The 25,597-nt window shown below is 37.8% G+C and overlaps 1 protein-coding gene across 3 annotated transcripts in view; it reads right to left on the reverse strand.

The window, feature by feature from the left end:
* Window positions 1-25,597, reverse strand: part of osbpl1a (oxysterol binding protein-like 1A) — a 32,279-nt gene that overhangs the window by 851 nt on the left and 5,831 nt on the right. The window contains exons 8-28 of one of the 3 annotated variants that reach the window (XM_086281587.1): window positions 23,118-23,185; window positions 22,963-23,007; window positions 20,198-20,271; window positions 19,603-19,666; window positions 19,388-19,489; window positions 18,282-18,407; window positions 18,066-18,147; window positions 17,642-17,748; window positions 11,949-12,111; window positions 9,357-9,543; window positions 5,624-5,699; window positions 4,596-4,730; window positions 4,390-4,487; window positions 3,217-3,399; window positions 2,969-3,076; window positions 2,159-2,248; window positions 1,047-1,173; window positions 740-853; window positions 525-648; window positions 349-439; window positions 50-67 (exon numbers count right to left, since the gene is read on the reverse strand). In XM_086281587.1, coding sequence (XP_086137713.1) covers window positions 50-67; window positions 349-439; window positions 525-648; window positions 740-853; window positions 1,047-1,173; window positions 2,159-2,248; window positions 2,969-3,076; window positions 3,217-3,399; window positions 4,390-4,487; window positions 4,596-4,730; window positions 5,624-5,699; window positions 9,357-9,543; window positions 11,949-12,111; window positions 17,642-17,748; window positions 18,066-18,147; window positions 18,282-18,407; window positions 19,388-19,489; window positions 19,603-19,666; window positions 20,198-20,271; window positions 22,963-23,007; window positions 23,118-23,185 — 2,182 coding nt within the window. Of the gene's footprint in view, window positions 1-49; window positions 71-348; window positions 440-524; window positions 649-739; window positions 854-1,046; window positions 1,174-2,158; window positions 2,249-2,968; window positions 3,077-3,216; window positions 3,400-4,389; window positions 4,488-4,595; window positions 4,731-5,623; window positions 5,700-9,356; window positions 9,544-11,948; window positions 12,112-17,641; window positions 17,749-18,065; window positions 18,148-18,281; window positions 18,408-19,387; window positions 19,490-19,602; window positions 19,667-20,197; window positions 20,272-22,962; window positions 23,008-23,117; window positions 23,186-25,597 lie in introns of all 3 variants that reach the window. The other 2 variants (XM_086281586.1, XM_086281588.1) reach the window with 2 other exon arrangements.

Raw genomic sequence — 25,597 nt, forward strand, 5'->3', positions numbered from 1 at the left:
CACGTGATCACATCAAACATTTCGGATGCGAACAGCGAACAGCTCTAACCTCGGGCCAAGGGCAGGGCTTCTTAACGTCAAAGCGAGGATGCAGCAGAAAAAAAAGACAAGTGAAGATAAAATGGAGATACAACTTGAGCTTTTTCAGCACACAAAGTATGACACCATATAGATAAGAACTGTTAATTCATTCATACGCCATGAAAACTTCATATGAGGTAATAGAAAGGCAATGGTATTTTATCTGCACTAACAAAGGCTGATGGTTTAATATTGCCTGGAATTAGTCAGTCCTGCATGGTTTCATGTTTACTGCGTCAAAGTATAAAGAAAGAAGAACAGTCTCACCTCGCCTTCCACTCTTCATCCGCTTTGGAGCGGTTTTTCCGAGCAGCTCGCTGTTTTTCCTCGAGTCGCTTCTTCTCCTCGCTGGCGAGATCTATCAAAATATTTGACATTTTTTGAGGAAGCAAATGAAAATTTACCCCCAGTTTCAGTTTAGGTTAAGTACCACCAATCATTACCGATGTCACCGTTCTCCATGGCTCGTATGTCCGGTCTGAGCCTGCAGTCAGTCTGAGGGATGACTCCCTCCATCTCCTTATGCAACTCATTCAGCTGCATCGCAAAGCATGTGAAGTTGTACATCTGCAATTAAAGATTGCGTTTGTACGTTAAAACATTGGATTTCTTCTAAGAGTACCCAATAAAGATCTAATGGTGCATTAATCAGCAGGACCTGGACAGAGTTAGCTGGTCTGGGTGCTATTTTCCACAGCAGCTGGCTGCCAGGAACCACCTCCACAGTGTCTGCAGGTGGTGAAGGAACCTCCTCCTGATCCTCAGCGCAACCCTGAACAGCACGACAAACACAAATAATGCTGAACAGACAGATGAGCTCCAGCCAAGATGCATCATTACAGAACGTGTTAAATATGAACACTAATGATCTCGGTCGCTTGCCATTTTTACCACTGGATGATATTACTCATGCAAACATCACAACAGTAAAGTGAAGGGATTCCACAGTGTTCAGTAATTCATACCGCATTGCTGCCCTTCTTGTCCTCTGCCCCTTTTTTGTTGTTTTTCTTGTGTGCTTCAAAGGCAGATGGGTCAACAACATAGAGGCACTCTGTCCACTTCCCATAGAGAGCACACAGCTTCTTTTTGCTGTCAAACACACACAGACTTCAGAGGAGTTGTTGTAATTTCGTGAATACGTACTCTAACCTTAACCATAACCACACAAACACACACGAATGTCCCGAGGCACAAACACTAGTAATGATTTCAGTTGTAATGATTTTTTTCCCCCATTCTGTTTTTAGTGTCAACATAACAAAAGCTCAAAAAAAGAGAGAAAAAACCCACACAACACTTTTGCGAGTGGGAGACTTCTGGAAATGTAATGTTTTGAATGAAACCAAAAATCTAGTTTTTGGCCTGGACATCACGTTGAGATAAAAAACAACAAGAAAAAACACAAGCTCTTCCCATCTTCTTGCTTGTTAGCATCTGTTATTGCTGCACATTATTTATCAGCATATAAATCTGGTCTGGCTCTTGTGATCATGCACACTAGTTATGTTTACGATGACTCACTGGATTTGCTTATCCTCCATCTTTAATCGAACTGCCCCCGTTTTTGTTTTTACCGTTTGCTGATTTTAACCGCCTCTCCCACACTCGAGTATTTTGACTTTTATTTTGTCAAAAAGGCAATTAACACTGCAATGAGTTATTAACCATATGAATTGTTAAGTGATTATTTGCACAATGATTCAATTTTAAAATAGGTTGATACTACATTTTGTAGATCCTAATTTACAAATGAAGCACCTTTAAAAAAACGCTGCTTATTCAGACATATCCACCCAAACATATGGGGAGGGGTGGATGAGGGAAAAATTGATAGTATAGGCAGATAAATAAGCTATCTGACACTCACTGTCATTCCATGTAATATGGAAGAAAACTAATGTTTCACAGTGTCCTATGGTATGTTTCAATGTGTGATGTAGATTCAGACTTAAAGGTTAAAGAGAAGGCATTTTCTCCCACTCTCACATCACTATTTTATTCAACATTCAAGACTGAAATCAGTCTTCTCTGCAAAGACGGCTCATTATTTACATCTCTGAACATCTTGCTCTACCTTTTATCCAGAATATATCCTTCAACTTTGTGTAGCTCTTTTCCAAAAAGGCCACATGGTTTGAAGTTCAAGTAGCACCTTTCACCAGTTCTAAGTGAAAAGAGAAACAGGATGAGTCACACAAGACTTCCTCATTTGCTCTGTCTGTTTTCTTCAAGAGCAACGCTTCCCCAAAATATTTTATCAGTTGTATCACACTTTTTCTTTAGCCGTAATTTGAAACACATGATACTTAGATATTAGGTCAGTGCTACGTGTTCCTTTTCATGGCTGCATGCATTGTGTTATAATGGAAGCATGAATAAAAGGAACACGTTATTAAGTAGCGTAGCTTAGCTGGCTAATGAAAGAAGTGTTTGATGTGAAACATCATGGCTTGAGGCCACTTTATTTTCTTTACTTGCCTTTATCTAAGAAAGAAAAACCTCTGTTATAAATTCCCATGAAAGTTAATGACAGCATTTTAAATCTTGTAACACAAACGTCAGACTGCTCTTAACAATACAACATAAAACACAGTTCTTTTGTTTGGTTGGCTAAGCATTGTTTCAATTTAACTTTACTGCATGTGCCAGTGATAACAATGGTTTCATTTTGTTTTTCATGAAATAATGTAATAAAGACCAAAGGCTGCTTCCTATTTGATTATCGCACATTAAAACATGTTTAAAATGCAAATGCAGACAGTATAACACTGTGAATCACATTTCCCTTTATTTCTTTGCCTTATTTTAATTAAGACATTTTAATGCTTCAATAATTCTCAACAAGTACTTTATGTACAAGCATTTTACATGCTGATCCTCTTACCTGTGGTTGACCACCTCCACATTTCCATACTGTTCAATCCACAGCTGACCAACAATGATATTGTGAACACAACATGTGGGATTTGTCCATGTGTAGGCTTCATTGTGCCTGGAGGGAAAAAAACCAAAACAGTTTGGCACAATGTGCACTTTCAAAATGGTAATAGAAAAGGCGATAGGCGAATTGGTAAAAGGATAAATATTGATACAGGTAATATTTCCTTTTTAAAAACAGCTAGCAGCTCTTACTTGGGCAGCTCCAGTGTGATTGTGCCTTTCGGCTCAGCTTCCACACTCTTGCCCCAGAACTTGAGTTTGGGATAAATAGAGCCATGAAAAACAAAGTCCTGCTTCAAGCCCTCAGCATGGAAGGCGCTGACCGGAGGGTGATGGCTCACCTGCTCTGAGATGAGCCTGAAGCCCAGATCCTCCCTGAAATAACCAGGGACACAGCTATGATGAATGGAGGCATTTGAAGACAGCTGTGTATGTTTGGTAAGCTGCACAGCAGAATTTAAGAACTTGTTGCTAGATAAAATACACTCAGTGGCCACTTTATTAGGCACACCTGCTCAACCACTTGTTAGCACAAATATGTAATCAGTCAATCACACTGAAGCAACTTTGTGCATTTAGGCGCACGTGACCTGCTGAACTTCAACATGGCATGATCGTGGGTGTCAGATGGGACTGTCTGACTGTGTCGCAGAAACTGCTCATCTACTGGGATTTTTTTGGCCCAAAACAGAGAAAACATCCAGTTAGCGTTAGCTCTCTGAATGCACAACATGTCGAACATTGAAGCAAATGGGTTACAACAGCAAAAGACCACACCAGGTACCACTCCTGCCAACTAAGTTTAAAATTCCCACAGCCAAAATTGGACAATACATGAATGGAAAAATATTGTTTGGTCTGATGAGTTTCCATCTCTGCTGTGACATTTGGATAGTAGGGTCAGAATTTCGTGTAAACAACACAAAAGAATGGATTCATCCTGCATTGTATCAGCAATTCAGGCTGCTAGTGCTGGTGTAATGGTGTGGCAGATATTTTTTTGGCACACTTTGAACAATGTTTAAACTCCACAGCCTACCTGAGTATTGTTGCTTACTAATTCTAGCTCTTTATGACCACAGTATACTCTCCTGGAAGCAGAAAATGGGTAACGACCCTATCACAAAGCTCAAATTATCGCAAGCTGTCTTTTTGAACATAAATAATCTGAAGTTAAAGTGGGATCTGATCTGCTATTCGCAATATGCACCTAATATAGTATCCAGTGAGTGTATTTTGTTAATTATCATCATAATTAATATCCTACACTAAAGACTGGGTACTTCAAAATGTTTAATTGCAAAGATATTGCTCAGAATTTTTCATACAGTCAGGTTTAGACATGATCTGGACCAGCTCACTTACCTGACTAGTTCATAGGTTTCTCCCAGTAGAGGGTTGAATGGTTTACCTGTTCGCTCCCACTGGGAGGCCACAGCGGACACTGCAAACGCAGCCACACACTGCCACAGTAGATAAAAAACACACACCAAATCAGAGAAACTAAACTAGAAGCAAAAAATTGTTAAGCTGTGCCTGTGGGCAGTTTAAGTAGAAAACCTATGAACTACCTTCATTCTCTCAATAGAATCTGAAGATGCGTTGGCCTGGTGAATGAGGTACGTGTGCTCCATGTACTCTGTGAGACGCTGCAGGAAGCTAAGCGGCTCGTTGAAAATCACTGGCATTGTAATCTTGGAGAGCTCCTGAAAGGGACATCAAGGAGAATTGAAGGACAAGGTTTCATTACAAAGAGCAAATAAGGTCTTTTGACATGGCAGTGCATCGAGCTGCTGAGTGTTAAAAAGGATCAGTGTTTGGTCGTTTGGTACATACAAGCATTTACGTTGCTCTGGACCAAAGTATCTACCGCATTAAGGTGAGTATTTATTGCTGTATTTGCTGGTAATAAAAGAAAAAGCTTCAGAAAATTCTTCAAATAGAAGAGTGACCTTGTGAGATGAAAGTCATCATGATTCATGAATACCCTGACACTTAACCTGAGACTTTCAGAATATGTGATTTTTTTTGCTTGATCTCCCAAGTTCTGCTAGGAGTAGGTTAGTTACACAGATGTCATATTTTTTTTTTATAAAAAAGGGTTTGGAATTATATGTTTGGCTACTTGATAAATATAGAGTCATTCTCCATTAGCTCTTCTGGCCTCTATTTGGAATTTAAGTAGCTAAACGCTCAACTATTGTCACCACCAGTTGTCTAGCTTTCTTCTTCTTCTCTTTAGTGCTGAGAAAATAGTGTACATTGTGTTTTTTTCCACAGCTGCTTTCTGCGGTGCTTGGAAACTAAACCTAAGGGTTGGTTCAGAGCTGCAGATTTATAATACAGTCAATTTAAGTTTAGTGTGCACTAATGCAGCTTAGGCTAAAAAAATGTATTTGTTTTTGCTAGTATCAGGACATAAATCAACTTACTGGCAAACTATCGGAAAAAGAGTCACCACAAGTGTAACTAAGTGTTGTCTGCACCTGCACAAGGCTATTTTGCATGACAAGACCATAAATACCAAAGCAGTGGGTGGAATGATCCTCGTCATCATAATGGATGGGCAATAAAAAAAACTCTAGAAAACCATTCTCACCATTCCAATGCAGTTCCTCAGAATACTCCAAATGCTGAAGTCATTTCTCGAAAACATTGGCGCCGGTAAGCTTGTCCTAAAATGACAAAATTACAGTACTTCTAAAAAGTGTATGTGATGCTTTCATTTTGTTCTAATGCACTAAAAATATTCCACTGGAGTAAATGTGCCAGACATACAATACCTGCTGCAAGCATCACATCAAGTGAATATAGTCAACAATAGCCTAATGTATTATGTGACACACTGGAACAAAGCCCAGACAGACAATACCAGCAGCAAAGGTGGTTAGCAGGAATCATCCACCAGCAGCACTTATGTCCTGTCTGTCTCAAACTGTCTAATAAGGTGTGCAGGCTGGAGATTCGTTTAAAGTACAAAAATAAAATGTAAAAACTGAGGCGTTAGCGTAATGATGACATTTAAAAAATCACCCAAATAATGTGAACCGCACTCCCCAGCTGCCCGAGGGATCAGCCAACAAGGGATCATACTGCAAACTGATTATTGCATTACACTGTGACCTTATCAATATTTAACGGCTCCAACAGAGAGCGGAGTCCTTTCTATACTACAACTCCTTCTTGTGCCTTTACCAGGCTGCCCATGACTCTAAATTATTCACACGGTGAAGTGGAAACACCTCAAGAAGTTAAAAAGATCACTGAGAAAAAAAAAAAAAGGACTGTTCGAGTGGGTTATTAAATATCTAACACTGCATAGGTCTAACAACAATATAGATTTGATGAAAATAGGCTTATGGAAAAAAGATTATAGATTATAGTGGTAGTAGTAAAGATTAAATGAGAGTGATACATTTAAGAAAAAAACCCTCAAATTTCTCAGAGAAAAACTTTTATACTTTTGTGAAGACACTTTTTAAATTGATTTATTTTTGCTTTTTATCAGAAAACCACATTGTTTTGCTTAGCAACGTTGGATTAACGTGATCACACCCCTTACGCCATTAACAATGTCACATAAACTCAAATGGGAGGAAGTGCAACCATATCAATAATGTTACCAAGAACATCTTTGCTTCTTTACTACTTGCTTTGTAGTTCCTAATGAACAAAAAATATCATCCCGGCCAAATTTTCGTTGCTTTTCAGTTACATCAACTAAATAAGCTTTTAATCCAACCAAGTGGTGACATCGGTGGTACGATGAGGTTGATCCATCCTTGTAATGTGAAGCAGTGACTAAAATACATTCACCGTGTTCTTGAAAATATTTGAATTTAAATTTTTAAAATAAATTTACAATGTTTAAATAAAAGAAATTTAATTCATTTGACAGGAGTGATACATGTAAACACTGTTACATTTAAATGAAAGTGCAACTGACTGTTATACCTTAGGCTTTTAAAGATACAGCACTCTAATATAAACATAAAGACCATCTATAAACTGAGACAGACAAACAACCACGCAAACAGTAATTATAACAAAAATGATAAAGACTGGACATAAAGACTGAAAACAAAAACAAATAAACAAACAAACAAACAACCCCCCCAAGACATTGCATGCATTAAAAACTGATTTAAGTGATGAAATATTTGCTTTAGTTTAAACCATAGTGTTGTACAAATATAGAACTTTAAAGTCAGTGAATGTCGTTATATGTGATGGCAGCAATAGTTTAGATTTTGCTTATTTACACTAGCTTGTCTACATGTGAGAGACAGACACGCTCTCTAGTTTAAAGATTAGGCTTAAAGCTTTCTTTGTTAATAAAGCACATAGATACGGCTGGATCAGATGACCCTGAACCCTCTCTTAGTTATGCTGCAGTAGGCTTAGACTGCAGAGTCTTCATGTGATGTATTGTTTCTTCTTTACTGCTTTCTTTTCACTCTGTGAGTGTTTATACACCTGTACTCCATTTAATCATTAGTAATCATTAAACTCTGGCCCTCTCTCCCATAGTGTTGTTTCTCTTCCCTTACCTCTAACTGGTCCCAGGTGGCTGCCCCTCCCTCTTTCTGCTGGAGATTTTTTCCTGTTTAAAGGGAGATTTTCCTTCCTACTTTCGCCAAGTACATGCTTATTGTGGGTCATGTGAGTGTTAGGGTTTGTTTCTAATATTGGAGGGTCTTTACATTATAATGTAAACTGTTTTGAGGTGAACATGGTTCTGAACTGGTACTAGTAAATAAAATAAAACTGATTTTAATTGTAGTGGCCCATTTTTAAAGTTTTATTTTATGTGGGTAAGGCCCTTCACAGATTTAAAAAAAGATTTTATGAACAAGAAATGTATCAAATTCTCAGAGCTGAATAAATTATATATCTTTTGAAATGCATAATGGTTTATTTTTTTTTTATTAATGGTTATATTTAGTCTTATTTTGGTTACCTCCACTCAAACATACAAAATGAAAAATATTTCCCAAAGTCTGACTGGGATTCTAATTTGGAATCCTAGACAACACCAAGCTATACAAAATTATTATACATACATAAATTACTTTATGTATTCACTTATCTATTGTCTTATTTAGTCCCTTCTCATCAGTACTGACTGATTTTCAATAAGATACAAGTAAATATTTTACTTTAAATTATATTTAATATTTTGCAAACTAAAAACAGATCACTGAAAAACTCTTCAGCCTTCTGTGATGATACATAAATGTTTGCATCATCAGCATAGAAATGACACTTTATACAGTAGGCATCTGATAATAATAATATAATAATATATGCATAATATATCTGCAAGAGATTGTTGGTCTTAGAACAGAACCATGCAGGCATTCCACAAAGTTCCACTTCATAAGAACGGGCACTGGAAAAGGTTTTATTCTGGAGTGGAACATCCGTTTGACAGTAGAGCGGACATTCCAGAATGCTCATGATGTGCAATTTCAACTTCCTCTAAGTTTTTCAAGCATGCCTCAAAACTAGCTTAAAGCTTATTGGGAAGAAATAATCTCTTTAAGATTATGTTAAAGAGACTCAGAATTCATAGTATGAGGATCTTCAAGTAAGAAAAATACCAGTCCTACTACTTTATCCTTACTTTCTGTTCAATTACAGGTTGGCACTTGAATTTCTTGGTCAAAACACAGATTTTTTTAAACCAGCTGTTAAATCAATTTTCATAAACCTTCACAATCTCAAGAAGAATTAGGTTCTCTTAACTTAAAAATAAGTGTTGCTTTAAAATAAAATAAAAAATTCTCCAATTCCTGACAGACTGAACATATGTTAGTGGTTTCCCTCGGGTATGTTTTTATTAGATCAGCATCAGCTCTTTAGTCTTTAAATTACACAGTTGACTAAATATTCCCTGAACTGGACAAGTGTTTAAGAAAGTGGAAGGACAGCTTAATAAAATACTTTCATGTGTTAGCTAATGGAGTCTCTGATAACTCTATAAATTTGCAGTCAGTTCTTCTACTAAATGGTCAAATTAGGCATTAAGTGCATTTGTAATCTATCGTACAATCAGAACCTCAGAATCAATTTTCTGAGAATATGACCCATTGCCTAGGCCACCCTAAATTTTTTCTTTCTTTTTTTTTTTAACCTAATATGCTGTTACACATATCTGACACTAATAACAAATTTGAATTAAAGAATTAAAAATTCAACAATATTAGGCTGCTATGTTGTATGAAAGGGCAGTGACTTTGATGGGCTTGTTCATCTTTGGATGTGAGATTAAAAGAACCAGAGGTCAACAGTCCATTTAAGAAACTGTGATGGCGTATTGCAGAGCTGACCTATGCTTTGTTATCCCATTGGGTTGAGTCTCAGCCTTGTCACCATGGTGATCCTGCTCCAGCGTGCTGGCGGGGCTGCTGCAAGTGCTGCTTAACATGACAGAGCCTTCGTCCTCGTCCTCGTCTTCCTCACAGGATTGGCTGGCTACCGTCTCAAAGCCGCTCAGGGAAAGCTCAGATTCTGAGTCTGGTGGAGACAAACACATGTAGAGGAGTCACTGCAGGATTACTGTTCAACTGAATATCCTCTGAGTATCTAGAAAAAAGTATTGCTATTAGATAGTTTGTCAATTAGAAGGCACAGAAAATTGTGTATTATCTCAAAATTAAGAAATACTTTTTGTTTATCAAATGTTAAAAGGACAGTATAGTTTCCTTCCCATTACTGTAAGCTGACCGATCGATGTAAAACACCCACCATTAAAAAAAAAACCATTTATGGGCATTATGAATGTGCCTGTACATTTGAGAACAGTGTTGCCGTGAGTTTGATTACAAAACACCAAAGACAAATTTAATTGATACGGATATATTGTTGTAAAATTTATATTGTTTTCCAAAACTAAATTTATAAGCTCAGCGTCCAAAATTTTGAAAAAAAAAAAAAAGATGTACTACGAGTTGGAAGTATTCATTTTTGCAACAGATACACAGCACAAAAAATATGAATGACTTTTGGTTGAATGCATCAAATAGAAATTTAAAAAGCTGATCAAGGACCAAATCTGATTTCACAAAACAGCTTTGTGTGATTGAGAAGTCATTCGCTTCCTTGTCTCAGTAATTGAAGTAATGAAAACGTGAGCATCAAGTGAAATATATAAGAATGCTAAAAAAAGTGACTTTCACAACCTACGAAAAGGAAAGCTATCAACTTACGAAAGAACAGATAAATAAAAGTCTAACAAGCGCTCTATCTTATAATTTAGATGCAGTTTGGAAAATTAGAATTGCAAAACGCATCATTAGCAGCTTAAATTTGCTGTGAATGATCTAAAGCACTGACAGCTGACATAACTTCATCACATGGGGGCTGCAGATTTGTCAGCTGCATATCTATGATATGCATCTCCCTATCCATCACATCCCAAAAGTGCTCTATTGGATTGAGATCTAGTGGCTATGAAGGCCATTTGGGCTCATTAACGTCATTGTCATGTTCAAGAGATCATGTGAATGGTTTCTGACATGTTGCATCAGCCTGCTAGAAGCAGAAAGGGTGGACATGGTCAGTAACAATGCTCGGCATAAGCTATAGTATTTAAGCGATGTTCAAATGGTGCTAAGGAGCCAAAAGTGTGCCAAGCCCAAACTGCCATAACCCATCTTCTACAAGGTTCACAGTATTTTGCATTTAGAGACATTCTTCTGCGTATCTTGGTTGTAACAATTCATTCTTTGAGTTACTGTCGCCCCTAGTACCAACAAGGCATTTTCGCTACCACATTTTCTCTTTTTCTGACCATTCTTTCTAAATCCTAGATATGGTTGTGTAGTAAAATCCCAGTATAACAGCCATTTCTGAAATACTCAGATCAACACATTCAAAGTCACTTAAATCATCTTTCTTCCCCGTTCTCATGCTCAGTTAGAACTTCAGCAGGTCATCTCAACCATGTCTACACACCTAAATGCATTGAATTGCTGCCATGTGATTGACTGATTAGATATTTATTTAGGCAGCGACTTGTTTACTCGTAGCTGCCCGGTAAAGTGTGCGATACAAAGAAGTTAGTTACTTCCTGATGAAGTATATAAAATCAAATCAGATCTGTGACTCGGATATTTGTTTCCCAGTTTTGCATTCAAAATAAAAAGACGAAAAGGAAAAACACTGCATTATTTGATTTTTCTCTGTGCCGCATTTATCATTTTCTGATTTTTTATTCTCAGTTGAAAAGAACAAATTATACACTGATTACTCAACAACCACTGTTAAGGGAGTAACCAAAAAACAAAGTGTAATTCTGTCACTTTTGTGTTATTAGTATACAAAACATACAATTATTCATTTTTTTCTTGTTTGGATGCTTTCTTTTTTTTTAAACTAATTTTATGCTAACACTTTGATTGTGCTACAAAAAAAAGACAAAAAAAAAAAACCCTAAACCATTATTCACAAAAAACATTCAGTCATGCTCCACAACAATCAGTGCAAATGTCCCATGCAGCTCTGTTATTATTTCATTTTCTTCAGCCATGACTCCCTTTTATCTATGAAAGCTGGTTAGATAACTCATCAGGAAAATCAAACAAATGAAATTTTAAAAAAAAGTTTGAATAAATTCAAAACAACCGAAAACACCACCAAGTCCGAAATTTTCTCTTTTGTAGATTTTTTTTTTTTTTTTTTTTTAATCTTAGCAAGCATTACTGGTATATATTTTTTATGTTTGTAGAACATGCAGGACTTTTTCACAGCATATTCATTTTCAACAGAACCACTTGGGGCTCGAGGAGCGGCAAACATACCGAAAGCATTCACTGACAGGAAAAAGTACTCCAGTGTCCTATAGGTGGATGAAAGAGCATTGAGCGTGAGTAGGAGCTTGCCACAAAGTCTCCTGCGTGTTTAATAACCTGTCAACTCACCAGAAACGGCGTCGTGGAACTCATCCTCGCTGAGGGCACTCCGTGGTGAAGATCCCTTGACGACGGATTGCTCAAGTTCGTGGTGCTCTGTGGCGAGAGTCTGCAGTGCCTCAGAGAGGATCTTATTCTTCTCCACCTCCTGCTCCAATTTCAGACTGCGCACCTGAGCTCACCACACACAAACACACACAGACAAAAGGAAACACGCTAATCACTCTCAGAAACAGAAACCATCATGAATTCTATCCTCTGCACTCGATAACCACGAGCAAAAGATGGCCAAGCGTTCTCCAGGCTACCAAAATTTTATTCAAAGTCTCATTAAAAACAGAGGACAAATGTGCATGACTATGAGACAGGCTTTGATGGCAGCAGGTCTGCAAGTAAACACCATGTTGACTGACTGATCCCCCCTCTGTTCTGTCCTCTCATTATCAGACCCATGGCGAGAGAGACAGAGATGGAGCTGAGAGGGTTGAGCCATGTTTATCTGTAATGGAGGCCAGCAGCCTTGATGCTGCCGTCTCAAATAGCCTGCCAGAGAACACGAGTCCCGTAGAAGAGAGGGAATCAAATGACGGATAATGGACTCCGATATAAACCATTAGCTAAACCTTCCTTTTACACAAAACATTAGTGCTGATAATATGAAGGTGTGCTCACTTTTACTTCACTATTTCCACGGAAAGGCTGACATTGTGCAAATGCAAAATTAAAGTCCACTGATGAGGCAGGGGTTTACTTTGGATTGTCAAAGTAACAGAAGAGGGAGAAATGATTATAAATGATCATCCACAAGAGAAGAGAAAGCTAAATGAAGTGGGGTGGAAGTGCTGTATGATGACAGAGTGCAGATCACTTGACATCTCTGCACAATTATGAACTTAGAGAGGAAATTCCTCCTGCTGACCCCTCCACAGGTGGTGTTTAAATACAAAGAAGGGCTGCAGGGCCTGGAAGTGAGTCAGTATATTTCCTTTGCAGGGGGAGTAAGCATAGGCCCAACTTCTTCATTTAGCCGGCGAACCATCATTTACAGACGGAGCTATACTGTATAGTTTGAATTATCCCTATTGAGACTAGGCCTATTCATGGTGAGTTCTGAGATTCTGTGAGTCTTTTATCATGTGCTCTGCCTCTGCAGATTGCAGTTCAAAAGGCTGTGCAGCTGAGCGATCGAGGCCCGGCCCACATGTAAAGACTGAATGCACTGGACTGGCTGTTAAACTCAGAACATTCAAACTGTTCCTGGCAGCCCCAGCTTCATCAGCTGCTGTCTTCTTCTTAAAGATCCCCACAGAAATGATTGAAGTTGTGTTACTGAGCATTTGTGAAGAGACGGAGTCTATATAAAAAAGGGGGAAAAAAAGGACATACACATTGTGACTGAAGAGAGGGTTTTTTTCTCCATCATCTAATGATTATATTCAGGGTTTGGTTTTGTCTGGTCTTTTCATGTGCTGCAGAAAATGAGCAGCAGTGGGAATGTCATGCATAAAAGGGTTGAATCTATGCATTGATGTGAAGGTAAACATGCCTTGATTTACATAGCCAGCATCTCAAGTGTACATTTATCACAGCAGTGCATCAAAAGCAGCAGCACTACGAGACATCATTTTTCACAATCAAAAGAGGGACAAATTCTTATTCTGGTGGAACATTCAAACACAAATCTGATTCAGAAAGTGCTGCAAATTAAAACCGTGACAGGATGCAACTTAACACTCTCACTTTTACAGATTCAGTGTTTTACTGCACAAAAAAAAGAAAAAAGATGGCACTTTCACATTACGATAGTAATCAGAAATGCAGTCGTTGACATGTTGTAAATTATATGCATCATCAATGAATAGTGGTTTTTCTTCTGCATCAAAAACCAGATTAAATCGGAATTATCTATAAACACATCGGCCCCGTCTCTGCTGTATCCACATATATCTGTGTTTACATCATTCATTGTTTCGCTGCCAGTTCTAAAATCACAGCCAAAACCCTCTTGCTTCCACTGAAGAACTTGCACACATACCCACACAGATTACAGAGTTCGACTGTTAAATAAACACTGAGAATTATTAGTATTTGCATTAAAGACATGTACTGCAAATGACTGTGCCGCACTGTTTATATTGTATTAACTGGCTGCTGATTTATGTAATAAAAGTTTGAGCCATGCACACAGCATGGATATAGGGATGGCAATATGAGGCTGGCAATCCATTTCTTTTACCCAGAATATTATAGCAGTGTCATTGCAATCCATTCATGACTTCTACTTACTTTGGTGACTCCTTTGACTTTTGTCCTTCTCACAATGCCATTATCAGCCCGTTAAATATTTGGTTTAAGACCAAATATGTTTAAAACCATTTCTTCTAGTTTAATCGTGCATAGAAAATGAGACATTCTAGTCCTGTTTTTTTAACCACACACAATTTTACATTTGATTGACAATATCAGTTTCACTGAACCAAAATATTCTGTGGCAGTATATCCCCTTACTGAGAAATTATCAGTCTACTGCTTTGGCTTATGTTTGACCCTGAATACAACCGGGCTTTACGCCAGTGTAATAACTTGGCTGAACACCCTGCTCGTCTTTGCGCTCCTAATCCAATTTTACAACCTGATGCCTTCAGTTTAGTTTCAACTGAATTACTCTATGCAAGTCTGCAATTCATTCATAACGTTTCACAACTCAAAAAAAAAAAAAAAAAAATCCACATCAGCTGGCGAAGCCTCGTGCACTAAAGAGCAGATTATGAATTGTGTTACATGTTTTACAAACTTATTTTAATCTGAGAAAGATGAGAAGTTGCATAAATGTAACAAAATGGAATTCAATTACTTTCAAATATATAAAGAATGTATTTAAATGGATATAGTGCAAAAAAAAAAAAAAAACCCCACCACATCTGCAAGACTAGCATCTGAGGCTAAGAGTGCTATATATATACACTCTACACATGGATATATATTTATTTGTTCTATAAATTATCTTAAAAAGCTACTAGGTTTTCCTTGTAATTGTGTTCAGGTAGAGCACAATAAAAGTGATCATCAGCTCACACGCTTCAGTACTTCAAATTATCTTATTACATCTTAGTAGAGGGTGACATTTCGAGCACACTCACTCTTCAGATAATGAAACACAAGGCGGTCTCTATCTTAAATCACCTGTGATTGGCGACATAACCACACCCCATAATACCCAATCAGAACCACATGTTACTTAGGTCAAACAATTTATAAATAAATTCAGAATCCACTTCAAGATTTTGACTTTGACATTCAGGGCTCTGCATGGACAAGCACCAACCTATATCAGAGATATTTTACATTCTTACATCCCCAGCAGGTCCCTGAGGTCATGTGACCAGGGCTTGCTGGTCGTCCAACATATGAGACTGAAAACAAAAGGCAATAGAGCGTTTGTAACTGTGGCCCCCAGACTCTGGAACTCCCTTCCTTTGAGCCTGAGATCTGTGGACTCAGTGGTTTCACTTAAAAAAAAAAACAGCTAAAAACTCATCTTTTAAAACTTGCTTTTGGTTGATTTCTGTTTTTATGTTTTATCTTGAAAGGTGCTATACAAATAAAATTTTACTTACGTACATATATAATACATATTTTAAAGTAATATATTTTGGCTCTGCAATAACTTTGAAAGGTTAGTGCCTAGAAAGACAAAAATAGAAACTCATAAAAAAAAAATCTAAATACCAAGTAACAAACACAAAAAAAAAACAAACACCCATAATGTCTAAAGCAGAGGTTCCCAAAGTGTGGGGCCCGCGGTATGAAAAACAAAACAAAAAGCAAAAACAAAGAACGAACCCTTGGACACTGCTAGCATCATTCTCCGTTTTCGGTGATTCGAAACGCCGTTTACGTGTGGACGAAAGGTCCAAACGCATAGAAACAGCTGCGTTTTCAAAAATACCCGTGTAGGTGTGGACGCAGCGTAAAAGAGTTAGTGTATTTTATTGCTGCCTGTAATTTATTGCAGTTTACTTGTATTTGCTTAATTGTTTACTAAATGTTTGAGGTTTGAAATAAACTGCAATGGAGTTTGAAAACAAAATGTGTGTGTGTGTGTGTGTGTGGGGGGGGGGGGGGGGGGGGGTGTAACAGTTTTCTTGTAAAACAAAGGGGGGCCCAGCAAAAAAGTTTGGAACCACTGCTTTAATGGAAAAAGTTTTTTTCTTGTTGTTTTTTTCTGATCTCGTTCGAAGAGGATCAAATATTCATTAATTTATTGATGTGTAAACAAACCGTCCCCACCTGACAGTGTTTTTGTAATTGTTCTGAGCCCAACAGCAACAAAATTCAAATGTGCTGCCTGAGAGCCTGACGATCACAGCCGTTTCGAATCTGCTTTCAGCCTTGTCCCTGGCGTACAGAGATTTTAAATTTTTCTCTGAATCTTTAAAAATATTATGAAGCACAGAGGCTGAAATCCCCCAATCTTTGTAGGGTCGATACTAATATAAAAAACAAGTTTTACATCATCAGGAAGGCAAAATTTGTTTCAAACACTCTGTTCCTTTTTTTCTTTGCTCTACATAATTTAAAGAAAGTGTATATCGCCAATATTGCCAATTCAACAGCATAACCCCTAATTTGGAGCAGAGGACATCCACCCAACTGCTGTTCAAATCTTTTGTTTGTGAGGAACAGCTAATGAGAAGAAAGTTGGCATAACAAAAATGTGTTTATGAAGATAGAACAGCTGTTTAAAACAGCTTTTGAACGGTCAGTCATGCAAAGCTACTTTAATGTGGTTCAAGAGTAATAAAAAATATGCATACATAAATGAGCTTTATAGGTCAACGTGTTGCTTGGACTTTTGCAGAATGGCGAATCCCTCCCCACATTTATTGCTGAAAGACTCATCCTTGCTGTAAAGCTTTTCTTTTATACCAGTCATGCACTGACCTTTTGCCATTTAACCTAATTAGCTGTGAGAAGTTCTTTCAGGTGTTTTCTTCTTTGTTGTTGTTGCTTTTAATACAACTTTTCCAGTGTTTCATATGCCGCCCCTCCCAAATCACTTTGAAATGTGTTGCTAGAAGTTCATAAATTAGCATATTTCATAAAAACAAAACAAAAAAAACAAAAAAAACAAAAAAAACCCTTCTCCTATTCAACATGTGTTATGCTTTCATTGTCTTTACGGTATTTTGAATCAATTGCAGGTTTTAAATGATTATTGCATTCTCTTCTAGATTGTTGCAAAATTGAGGTTGCTATAAGCGGTATAATCTACCTGTTTTCATGAGGGGGTGTATTCTAGCCCCCGAATCCTTCCATTTTAATCAAATCCATTGAATCAAAAACAAAGAAAAAAACCCCATGTGTAAGCATATAATCACTTCCACTCAGTCCGCTGAGCTGCTTTTGTTAGAGTGAATTTTTCCAGCATCTTTTTGTGTAGGATAATTTCTTTTTACATCCCAAAGATATACATCATCTTACTGAGCCCCAACAGTCTCAATATAACACTTACAGATATCAAGTTATTTAAAATGTCACTGTAATCTCATTTATCTCCTTTCTATGATCCAAGTAAACTTAGATAATAACCGTCTTCAGTTAATGGTGACTAAAATGCTGATAATCAGCTGAAAAACATAGTCACAGTCACTAGGCTCTCAAATAAAAGTTTAAATTTGTCTTTGGAAGGTCACACTCACCCCTTCCTGTCTGGAGAAGAGGCTGAGACAAATGTTGAGATTGGAAGTGGTTTCGCTGGATAATTCACATATTTCTTGCATCTTTTGCAGTATTGTTGATGGAAATTCTGAGGGGATAAAACACATAAAGTAATGAATGCAATGGAAAAGTCACAACTTTGAGCTATTACAGTTTGTTTGTTTTTTTAAACGCTCTTAGAACATGTATAAAGAGCAAGCACACTGCAGAAACCTCTAATGACAGTGCCAGATGGCTGCGTCTTAATTAACAGTCTTTCAGACATTACTGTGCATTTAAATCTGTTTGAAGACTCTTGTAATTTTAAATCAAAAGGTTTTCATTTCACCTCCTGTGTAAGTGTGTTTCTCCTCGTCTACGTACTGTATATTACATAACAAAGAAAAGTGAAATAAAAGGCTTTACTTTCTGACAGCTCTTCATTCTTCAGCATGGACAGGAGCGCTGCGACCTCCTTCTCCAGATTTTTCTGGCTGACATCTGCAACCTGGTGATTTAGAGAGATGGGAGAAGACTGCAGATCAACAAAAAGTAGCACGGGGTGGGTGGACTAGTTCACAGAAAACACTATGGGTCGTTAAGCCAACATGCTAATTAGGCTCGCTTTCTGTTTGCAGCCACCTGTAGTGAACTTGTTAGCTCTCCAAGTGACATCACTTCTTCGTATTCCTCCTCTTCGCTCCCTTGCTCTTGGGAGCAGTAGTATGTGCTGTAAGCTGCGTGCTCCTCCAATGTATCAACCCATGCCTTAAAGAAAGACAAACAAAGGACAGAAAAACCAAAAAGCTTACTTAGTTATTTGACTGATCTTGACCTTTATGTGTTTTTGAAATACTATAGGAAACATGTTTATTATTATTATTATTTCTTTTTAGAGGAGCATCAGGAGAGAAGATGAAAATAAGCTAGCCAGGCTCTCTCTGTAAAGGTCATAAAATATATAATCTGCCTCTAAAATTTACTAGCTGACAAATTTTACTGTGATTTGTTATATATATTAAAAACAAACAAACTTGTACTTATTTCCAGCTAACGACTGTTTTCCCAAATTGCCAAAATTTTCTTTTAGAACACAGCTTGCATTTCAAATTTTAGTAGTATATTTTACATAATGGCCGGGACTTTTAATTACATTCTTTATCAGCTACTTACGCTGATACATAATTCATAGCAATGCAAGAGACAAAGTAGACAACGATTTCTCATCTAGAGCGACAACGTCTTAGCATCTGAACAGCTCGCATAACAACTACAAAAGTCAAGTAATAATCCTGTGAATAACTCAATGTAATGATGCAAATTCTCACACCTGGGTTGTTATAATGACTAAACAAACAAAGAGTTAATTAATGAGCTTGGGGTGCATTTGAGATTTTACACTTTTGCATAAAGCCTGAGAAAAGCTAAAAATTACATTTTACTTCAAGATTTCAAAACATATGATTAGAGAACTGTTAATAAATTTCTGTTTGTTTAAATGCACTTAAAGAACACTGGGGTAACCCAGTAAAGAGAAGAACTTTATTCATCTACCAATGGATTCCACACATGTGGAACATTTACAGTGTAAGGAAAGGTAGTAAGTTAGGTTATTAGTTAAGATTGCAACTTAGCTTTTTCCCCATTTCAGAGCTATTGCAAAAACTTTGCAGAAAACGAAGGTCAGGAGATAACAGGAATTTTTAAAAAGTGTTTGAAATGACAACCCGAGGAGAAACCAAACTTACTTTTCTTGTTCCCTCTGGGTCATTTTTAGGTGATACTTTAAAGTGGTGCACACTGTCATCAAAGCACTTGAGAGTGAAAAAGCAGTTATCTTTGGCTCTTATCTGGAAATGAGAAACATCAGAAGCTTTCATTTGTGGAAAAGCAGAAGCTACACGAAGACAAATTCAGCACAGGGGTCAAAAAAAAGGGAACGCAATGTTGAATGTTGGCTTACCAAACAGTGAGCGTTTGTGAGGGACTTACAGCCTTGCCTTCTTTCACCGGCAGCTGCTTCTGACCTTCATAGAAGAAAGAAAAACAGATTGAGGCCTTTTCCATTTCACTTGGAATCTCAACAGTTGATAGATGATAGAAGGAAAGGTATACGGGAAATAATTCTCCTCTTCTTTACTCATTTGTCTCTCATCTATAGCAGCGGTCCACAATCTTTTTTGCACCACCAACCGGTTTATGATCTGACAATATTTTCACGGACTGGCCTTGTCGCGGATAAATACAACAAAAAAGAAGATTTATTCATAACACACGGGAAAAGACCGAGGGAAACCGAGTTAATGATAAAACAGACAAAAAAAAATAATGTTAAAAACCATTAAAACCCCTAAAAACGATGAATTTCACACCCGAGCCTAAACTCTCGCAGCCCGGTACCAAACGACTCATGGGCCGGTCCGTGGCCCGGGGGTTGGGGACCGCTGATCTATAGCACCTTTCTAATCAAAACTGTGCAGCACTTCCATTTATCTCTAGCTAAGACCTTTTCACACGTCTGATTCAAGGAGCACAGACAAAATGAGGGATGCACCTACTGTTTTGAGTACCAGGATATAACACCATCTTGAAGGACGACCCAGTAAGAGCGCCATCCAAAAAATCTGGAGCTCTGCAGGAAGCCACACAAGTGAAGAATCAGCAGTCTAATTTTTCAATTAAATATTTTTTAGCCTTTTCTGATTTCACTAGTGGCTGAAAGAGACTATTTATTACAATAGATTTCAGCAAAGTGGACCTGTTATATTCATCTCCAGCTTGATATTTTCATTGCTGCAAACCACTAAATCACACGATTCACATTTAAATCATCCTTATTTATCTTATCTTGGCTCCTCAGTTCATCCACTAAGTGAAACAGATTTCTTTGCCGTCCCAATGTTAACAACAAGTCTGAACAGCAGTGTGTGTGTGGGCATCCTACAATCACACATTTGCACCTGTAAAGCCACAAAACAGCATTTTGTTGGAGCTCTTTTAGCGTTGCAGCGATGCAACATAACAATCTGGGGATCTTGGATTGGTGATGGAAGTGTCGGACCGGTGCCTAATGTCTTCACCAGCACATCCCAAAGGTTCCATATTAAGCTCAGGATTCCGTGTCGATCAATCGATGCGTGAAAATGATTGATTTCACTGTAAGGCACTCAAACTAATCCATGATCATGATCATTCAATATTTTGTTTTGACTGCATTTCTTCTTCTGGGTTTTAATAATGTGATACGCAGTTCTTTGTAGTTTTAAAACGTTTTCTTTGTGTGATGCAATAATGTAACCTTTGTTCACATGAACGCAGGATATGGTTGTTTAAGAAATGAGATGCTATTCTCTGAATCAGATTGGGTTAAATAACATTTTACCAGGTGAAACATATTAATCACAACAGTAATTGTGCAGTGGAAGTTTCTTAGCTGTTTGCATAGGCAGTTTTTATTTATTTATTTAGTCTGGGTATTGTATATTGAATATAACTTAAAAGCAAAATGAGCAATAAATAAGTTCAATGTAAGTTTAATAAACTTAAACACAGGATTCTTCCAGATAATTTAAAAAACCTGTAAGGTTGAGTTTTAAATATTTCAGTTTCAGTTTCACAGAATTTATGTTTTGACTTTGTTTCTCAGAAACAGAAGCCAGTCAGAGGTGTGGAATGCAAACTGTGTTTTTCTCCAGTACAATAATGTTTGGCTCACACTGATCACTGATGATTTGATGCTTGTGTCTGTTTTGCTTAACTCAAAAGCAGGCATCACTGCCACCCCAGAGGCGTAAGACTCTTTAGCAATTCTCTTATTGATTCTTTATCGGTTTTTCAGTGTGGAAAACGCTCTACACATTTTCTGTGTTATCATCTCTGTGTCTGTCGGACTTGCATAATTGTCAGGTGCACAAAATTACACTGCCATGAGCCTGACGTCAATGTTTCACAATGCACAACTGCCAGGAAACATTCCAGCAATGATAAAAGGGAGTGATAAGAATGCAGGAAAATTCTGCAAAATTCAGCCTGTTCTTGATTTCCTTCCCTACCACTATGACATAACTAAAAAATGATTAACACTTAGATTATTCTTTAGTTGTCAGCTGACAATCGCAATCTCTGTAAAGCCTGCTGTATCTGCTACTGTGATCTTTGTCTGCGTTCACGGTCACGACATTTGATGAAGCAGCGAGCTGACGGTGTAGTTACACACCGCACCTCTGGAGTTCTGGATTTTTAAATGCTCATTTCAATTTAATGACAAAAAAAAAAAACAGATTTCTGGACTACATGTCAAAGTTATTTTTATAATAAAAGCATATAAACACTGAGTATGATCGGTACTGTAAAAGCAATCAGGAGTGAGTTTTGGCTCTCAAACTGTGGGGCAGGCCCCCCTGGTGGGGCTTAGAGCCAGTGCAGACAGGGAGATGGTCAACCGGAGGTAAAATACAGACTGAAATGAAGTTGAACTAATGTAATTTATTTGGGGAAGATTAACAAACAACAGTTTGCTGATGCTATCTTGTTGACCTTTATTTCTCCAGTTTTCAACTTGGATGCTTTGTTATTGTTAACTGACAAAAATTTGTTTGGTAGGAGGTGAGAACGTTTTTTTTCTTAACTCATTCACTGCCATTGACGTCTATAGACGTCAATTACGTTTTTCAATGGGAGGGGCCAGAATACAACCTCGGGCAGCTTGTCAGTGAATTTTATTTTTTCATATATTTGTAAATAAATTGTTTTGATAAAACATAACCTTTCGCAGTGTTATTTCTGTTTTATAGAAGTGAAAAACTATTTTATATGTTAGAGGTGTCACAAAGCAAGAAATATTAGTGTCAAAGGCACTTTTCTGCTTGAAATGTATTTTTCACAAAAAGCTCATTTTCTCCCTTTTTTTGGTCAAAACAGGCATTTTTGGTGGAACCCACCTCTCTTCTACAGCTGATTACTAAAGAATGGAAAATGGTAGAAACAAGCTTTTTTTTTTGGATGAAAGAAGAGGGTCTGTTCTTCATTTTGGTAGGTTCAGCGTTTATATGATCATAACACACAGTTTTCTGTGGCTCTTCAAAAATGAGTAGAAATGCTCAAAAACCCTGGCAGTGGGGAGTTACCTGATTTGAAAATGGCTGGCAGTGAATGTGTTAAGAGAAACGTGCCAACAAAGTTTAAGAACCACTGAACTACATGCTGTGAGGAGTATTTTAGCAAGGAAGAGATATATATGCCTTACTCCTTTTCTTTAATTGTGCGTTTTCGTTCGCTGATTGGATTTTCAGAGCTACCAAAAAAGCCAGTTCCCATATTTTACCTTCCAGAGAGGTCCTTCATACTTCTTGACATGTCGGGTCATATCCTGCCAGGCAGACAAAGAGCAAAGATGAATCAGTTTAAAAAAATAAAACATAAAAAAACAGAAGAGAACAAATAGTTAATTAGGACAGCAACTATCAGCTGGATACTCACTCGATGAATGTTGCCCTCAAGAATCTGCTTCATTGCTGTATCACTGGCCAGATCAAATACTGTTTGGCCTACAAGTTATGGACATACAAGACAAGAGGAGCTTTAACACAACAGAGCACATTTTTACAGAGGGAGAAAAATACTGCAGGATTCAAGAATGTTTAAATGCTGGTGACAGCAATTATAAATATCAAGGACTCATTTACATCCGAGCAGCTTGTGCTTCTCATGCAATCACAGTTTCTAAATTTTTTGCCTCGATAATCATGTTCGAGTCACAGGAAGAACTGCTGCAATTGCCAAAACTGATTAGAATTTTAAACTTTGAACATTTTTGGAGAAACCGCCTAGGCGGTTGCTATTTTTGTTTGGGTGAAAGAATTCAGACAGACCTTGTGAAACATGCTGAAACGCATTCTCAATAGTTTCCATTTCCTATCCTGTCTTTGGCTGCCAGACCTGAGGATTTCCTTTTTTACTGCACATGTACATAGATCATTTTTGGGTGGACTTTTTATACCTGTGTATTCATACGTATTTGTCACCGTGTTATTTCCAGCAGCAAAACGATTTCAGATTGATTCAAAATAATACAGGGAGTGCAGAATTATTAGGCAAATGAGCATTTTGTCCACATCATCCTCTTCATGCATGTTGTCTTACTCCAAGCTGTATAGGCTCGAAAGCCTACTACCAATTAAGCATATTAGGTGATGTGCATCTCTGTAATGAGAAGGGGTGTGGTCTAATGACGTCAACACCCTATATCAGGTGTGCATAATTATTAGGCAACGTCCTTTCCTTTGGCAAAATGGGTCAAAAGAAGGACTTGACAGGCTCAGAAAAGTCAAAAATAGTGAGATATCTTGCAGAGGGATGCAGCAGTCTCAAAATTGCAAAGCTTCTGAAGCGTGATCATCGAACAATCAAGCGTTTCATTCAAAATAGTCAACAGGGTCGCAAGAAGCGTGTGGAAAAACCAAGGCGCAAAATAACTGCCCATGAACTGAGAAAAGTCAAGCGTGCAGCTGCCAAGATGCCACTTGCCACCAGTTTGGCCATATTTCAGAGCTGCAACATCACTGGAGTGCCCAAAAGCACAAGGTGTGCAATACTCAGAGACATGGCCAAGGTAAGAAAGGCTGAAAGACGACCACCACTGAACAAGACACACAAGCTGAAACGTCAAGACTGGGCCAAGAAATATCTCAAGACTGGTTTTTCTAAGGTTTTATGGACTGATGAAATGAGAGTGAGTCTTGATGGGCCAGATGGATGGGCCCGTGGCTGGATTGGTAAAGGGCAGAGAGCTCCAGTCCGACTCAGACGCCAGCAAGGTGGAGGTGGAGTACTGGTTTGGGCTGGTATCATCAAAGATGAGCTTGTGGGGCCTTTTCGGGTTGAGGATGGAGTCAAGCTCAACTCCCAGTCCTACTGCCAGTTTCTGGAAGACACCTTCTTCAAGCAGTGGTACAGGAAGAAGTCTGCATCCTTCAAGAAAAACATGATTTTCATGCAGGACAATGCTCCATCACACGCGTCCAAGTACTCCACAGCGTGGCTGGCAAGAAAGGGTATAAAAGAAGAAAACTAATGACATGGCCTCCTTGTTCACCTGATCTGAACCCCATTGACAACCTGTGGTCCATCATCAAATGTGAGATTTACAAGGAGGGAAAACGGTACACCTCTCTGAACAGTGTCTGGGAGGCTGTGGTTGCTGCTGCACGCAATGTTGATGGTGAACAGATCAAAACACTGACAGAATCCATGGATGGCAGGCTTTTGAGTGTCCTTGCAAAGAAAGGTGGCTATATTGGTCGCTGATTTGTTTTTTGTTGTGTTTTTGAATGTCAGAAATGTATATTTGTGAATGTGGAGATGTTATATTGGTGTCACTGGTAAAAATAAATAATTGAAATGGGTATATATTTGTTTTTTGTTAAGTTGCCTAATAATTATGCACAGTAATAGTCACCTGCACACACAGATATCCCCCTAAAATAGCTAAAACTAAAAACAAACTAAAAACTACTTCCAAAAACATTCAGCTTTGATATTAATGAGTTTTTTGGGTTCGTTGAGAACATGGTTGTTGTTCAATAATAAAATTATTCCTCAAAAATATAACTTGCCTAATAATTCTGCACTCCCTGTAGTAATAAAAATTATGCCTCTGACTGGTTTCTGCTCATAAACAAAACAAAAAAATAAACAAAAACCAAAGCTTAGAAACTGTTGAAATAATTAAGGCAACAAATGAACCTTTGGGCAAAAGGCATTATCCAGCTGAGTCCTTTGTTAGATTTTAGAACATTTAAAGTAAACCTGCAAATTTTCTTATTTTCTGTTACATACATGTTGTTACAAAGATGAAAGGTCATATTAAACAAAGCAAATGTTTCATACAATGAGGTCATTGCATGTACATGCAATCCCTGTTAAACACTCACATTTTTTTCTACATTTGGCTCTATATG

Source organism: Aulonocara sp. 'chitande type north' Nkhata Bay, linkage group LG23, assembly GCF_057382095.1.
Source record: "Aulonocara sp. 'chitande type north' Nkhata Bay isolate Kocher_YH1m ecotype deep benthic linkage group LG23, A_spYH_male_GT1.1, whole genome shotgun sequence".
NCBI classification, from domain to species: Eukaryota; Metazoa; Chordata; class Actinopteri; order Cichliformes; family Cichlidae; genus Aulonocara; species Aulonocara sp. 'chitande type north' Nkhata Bay.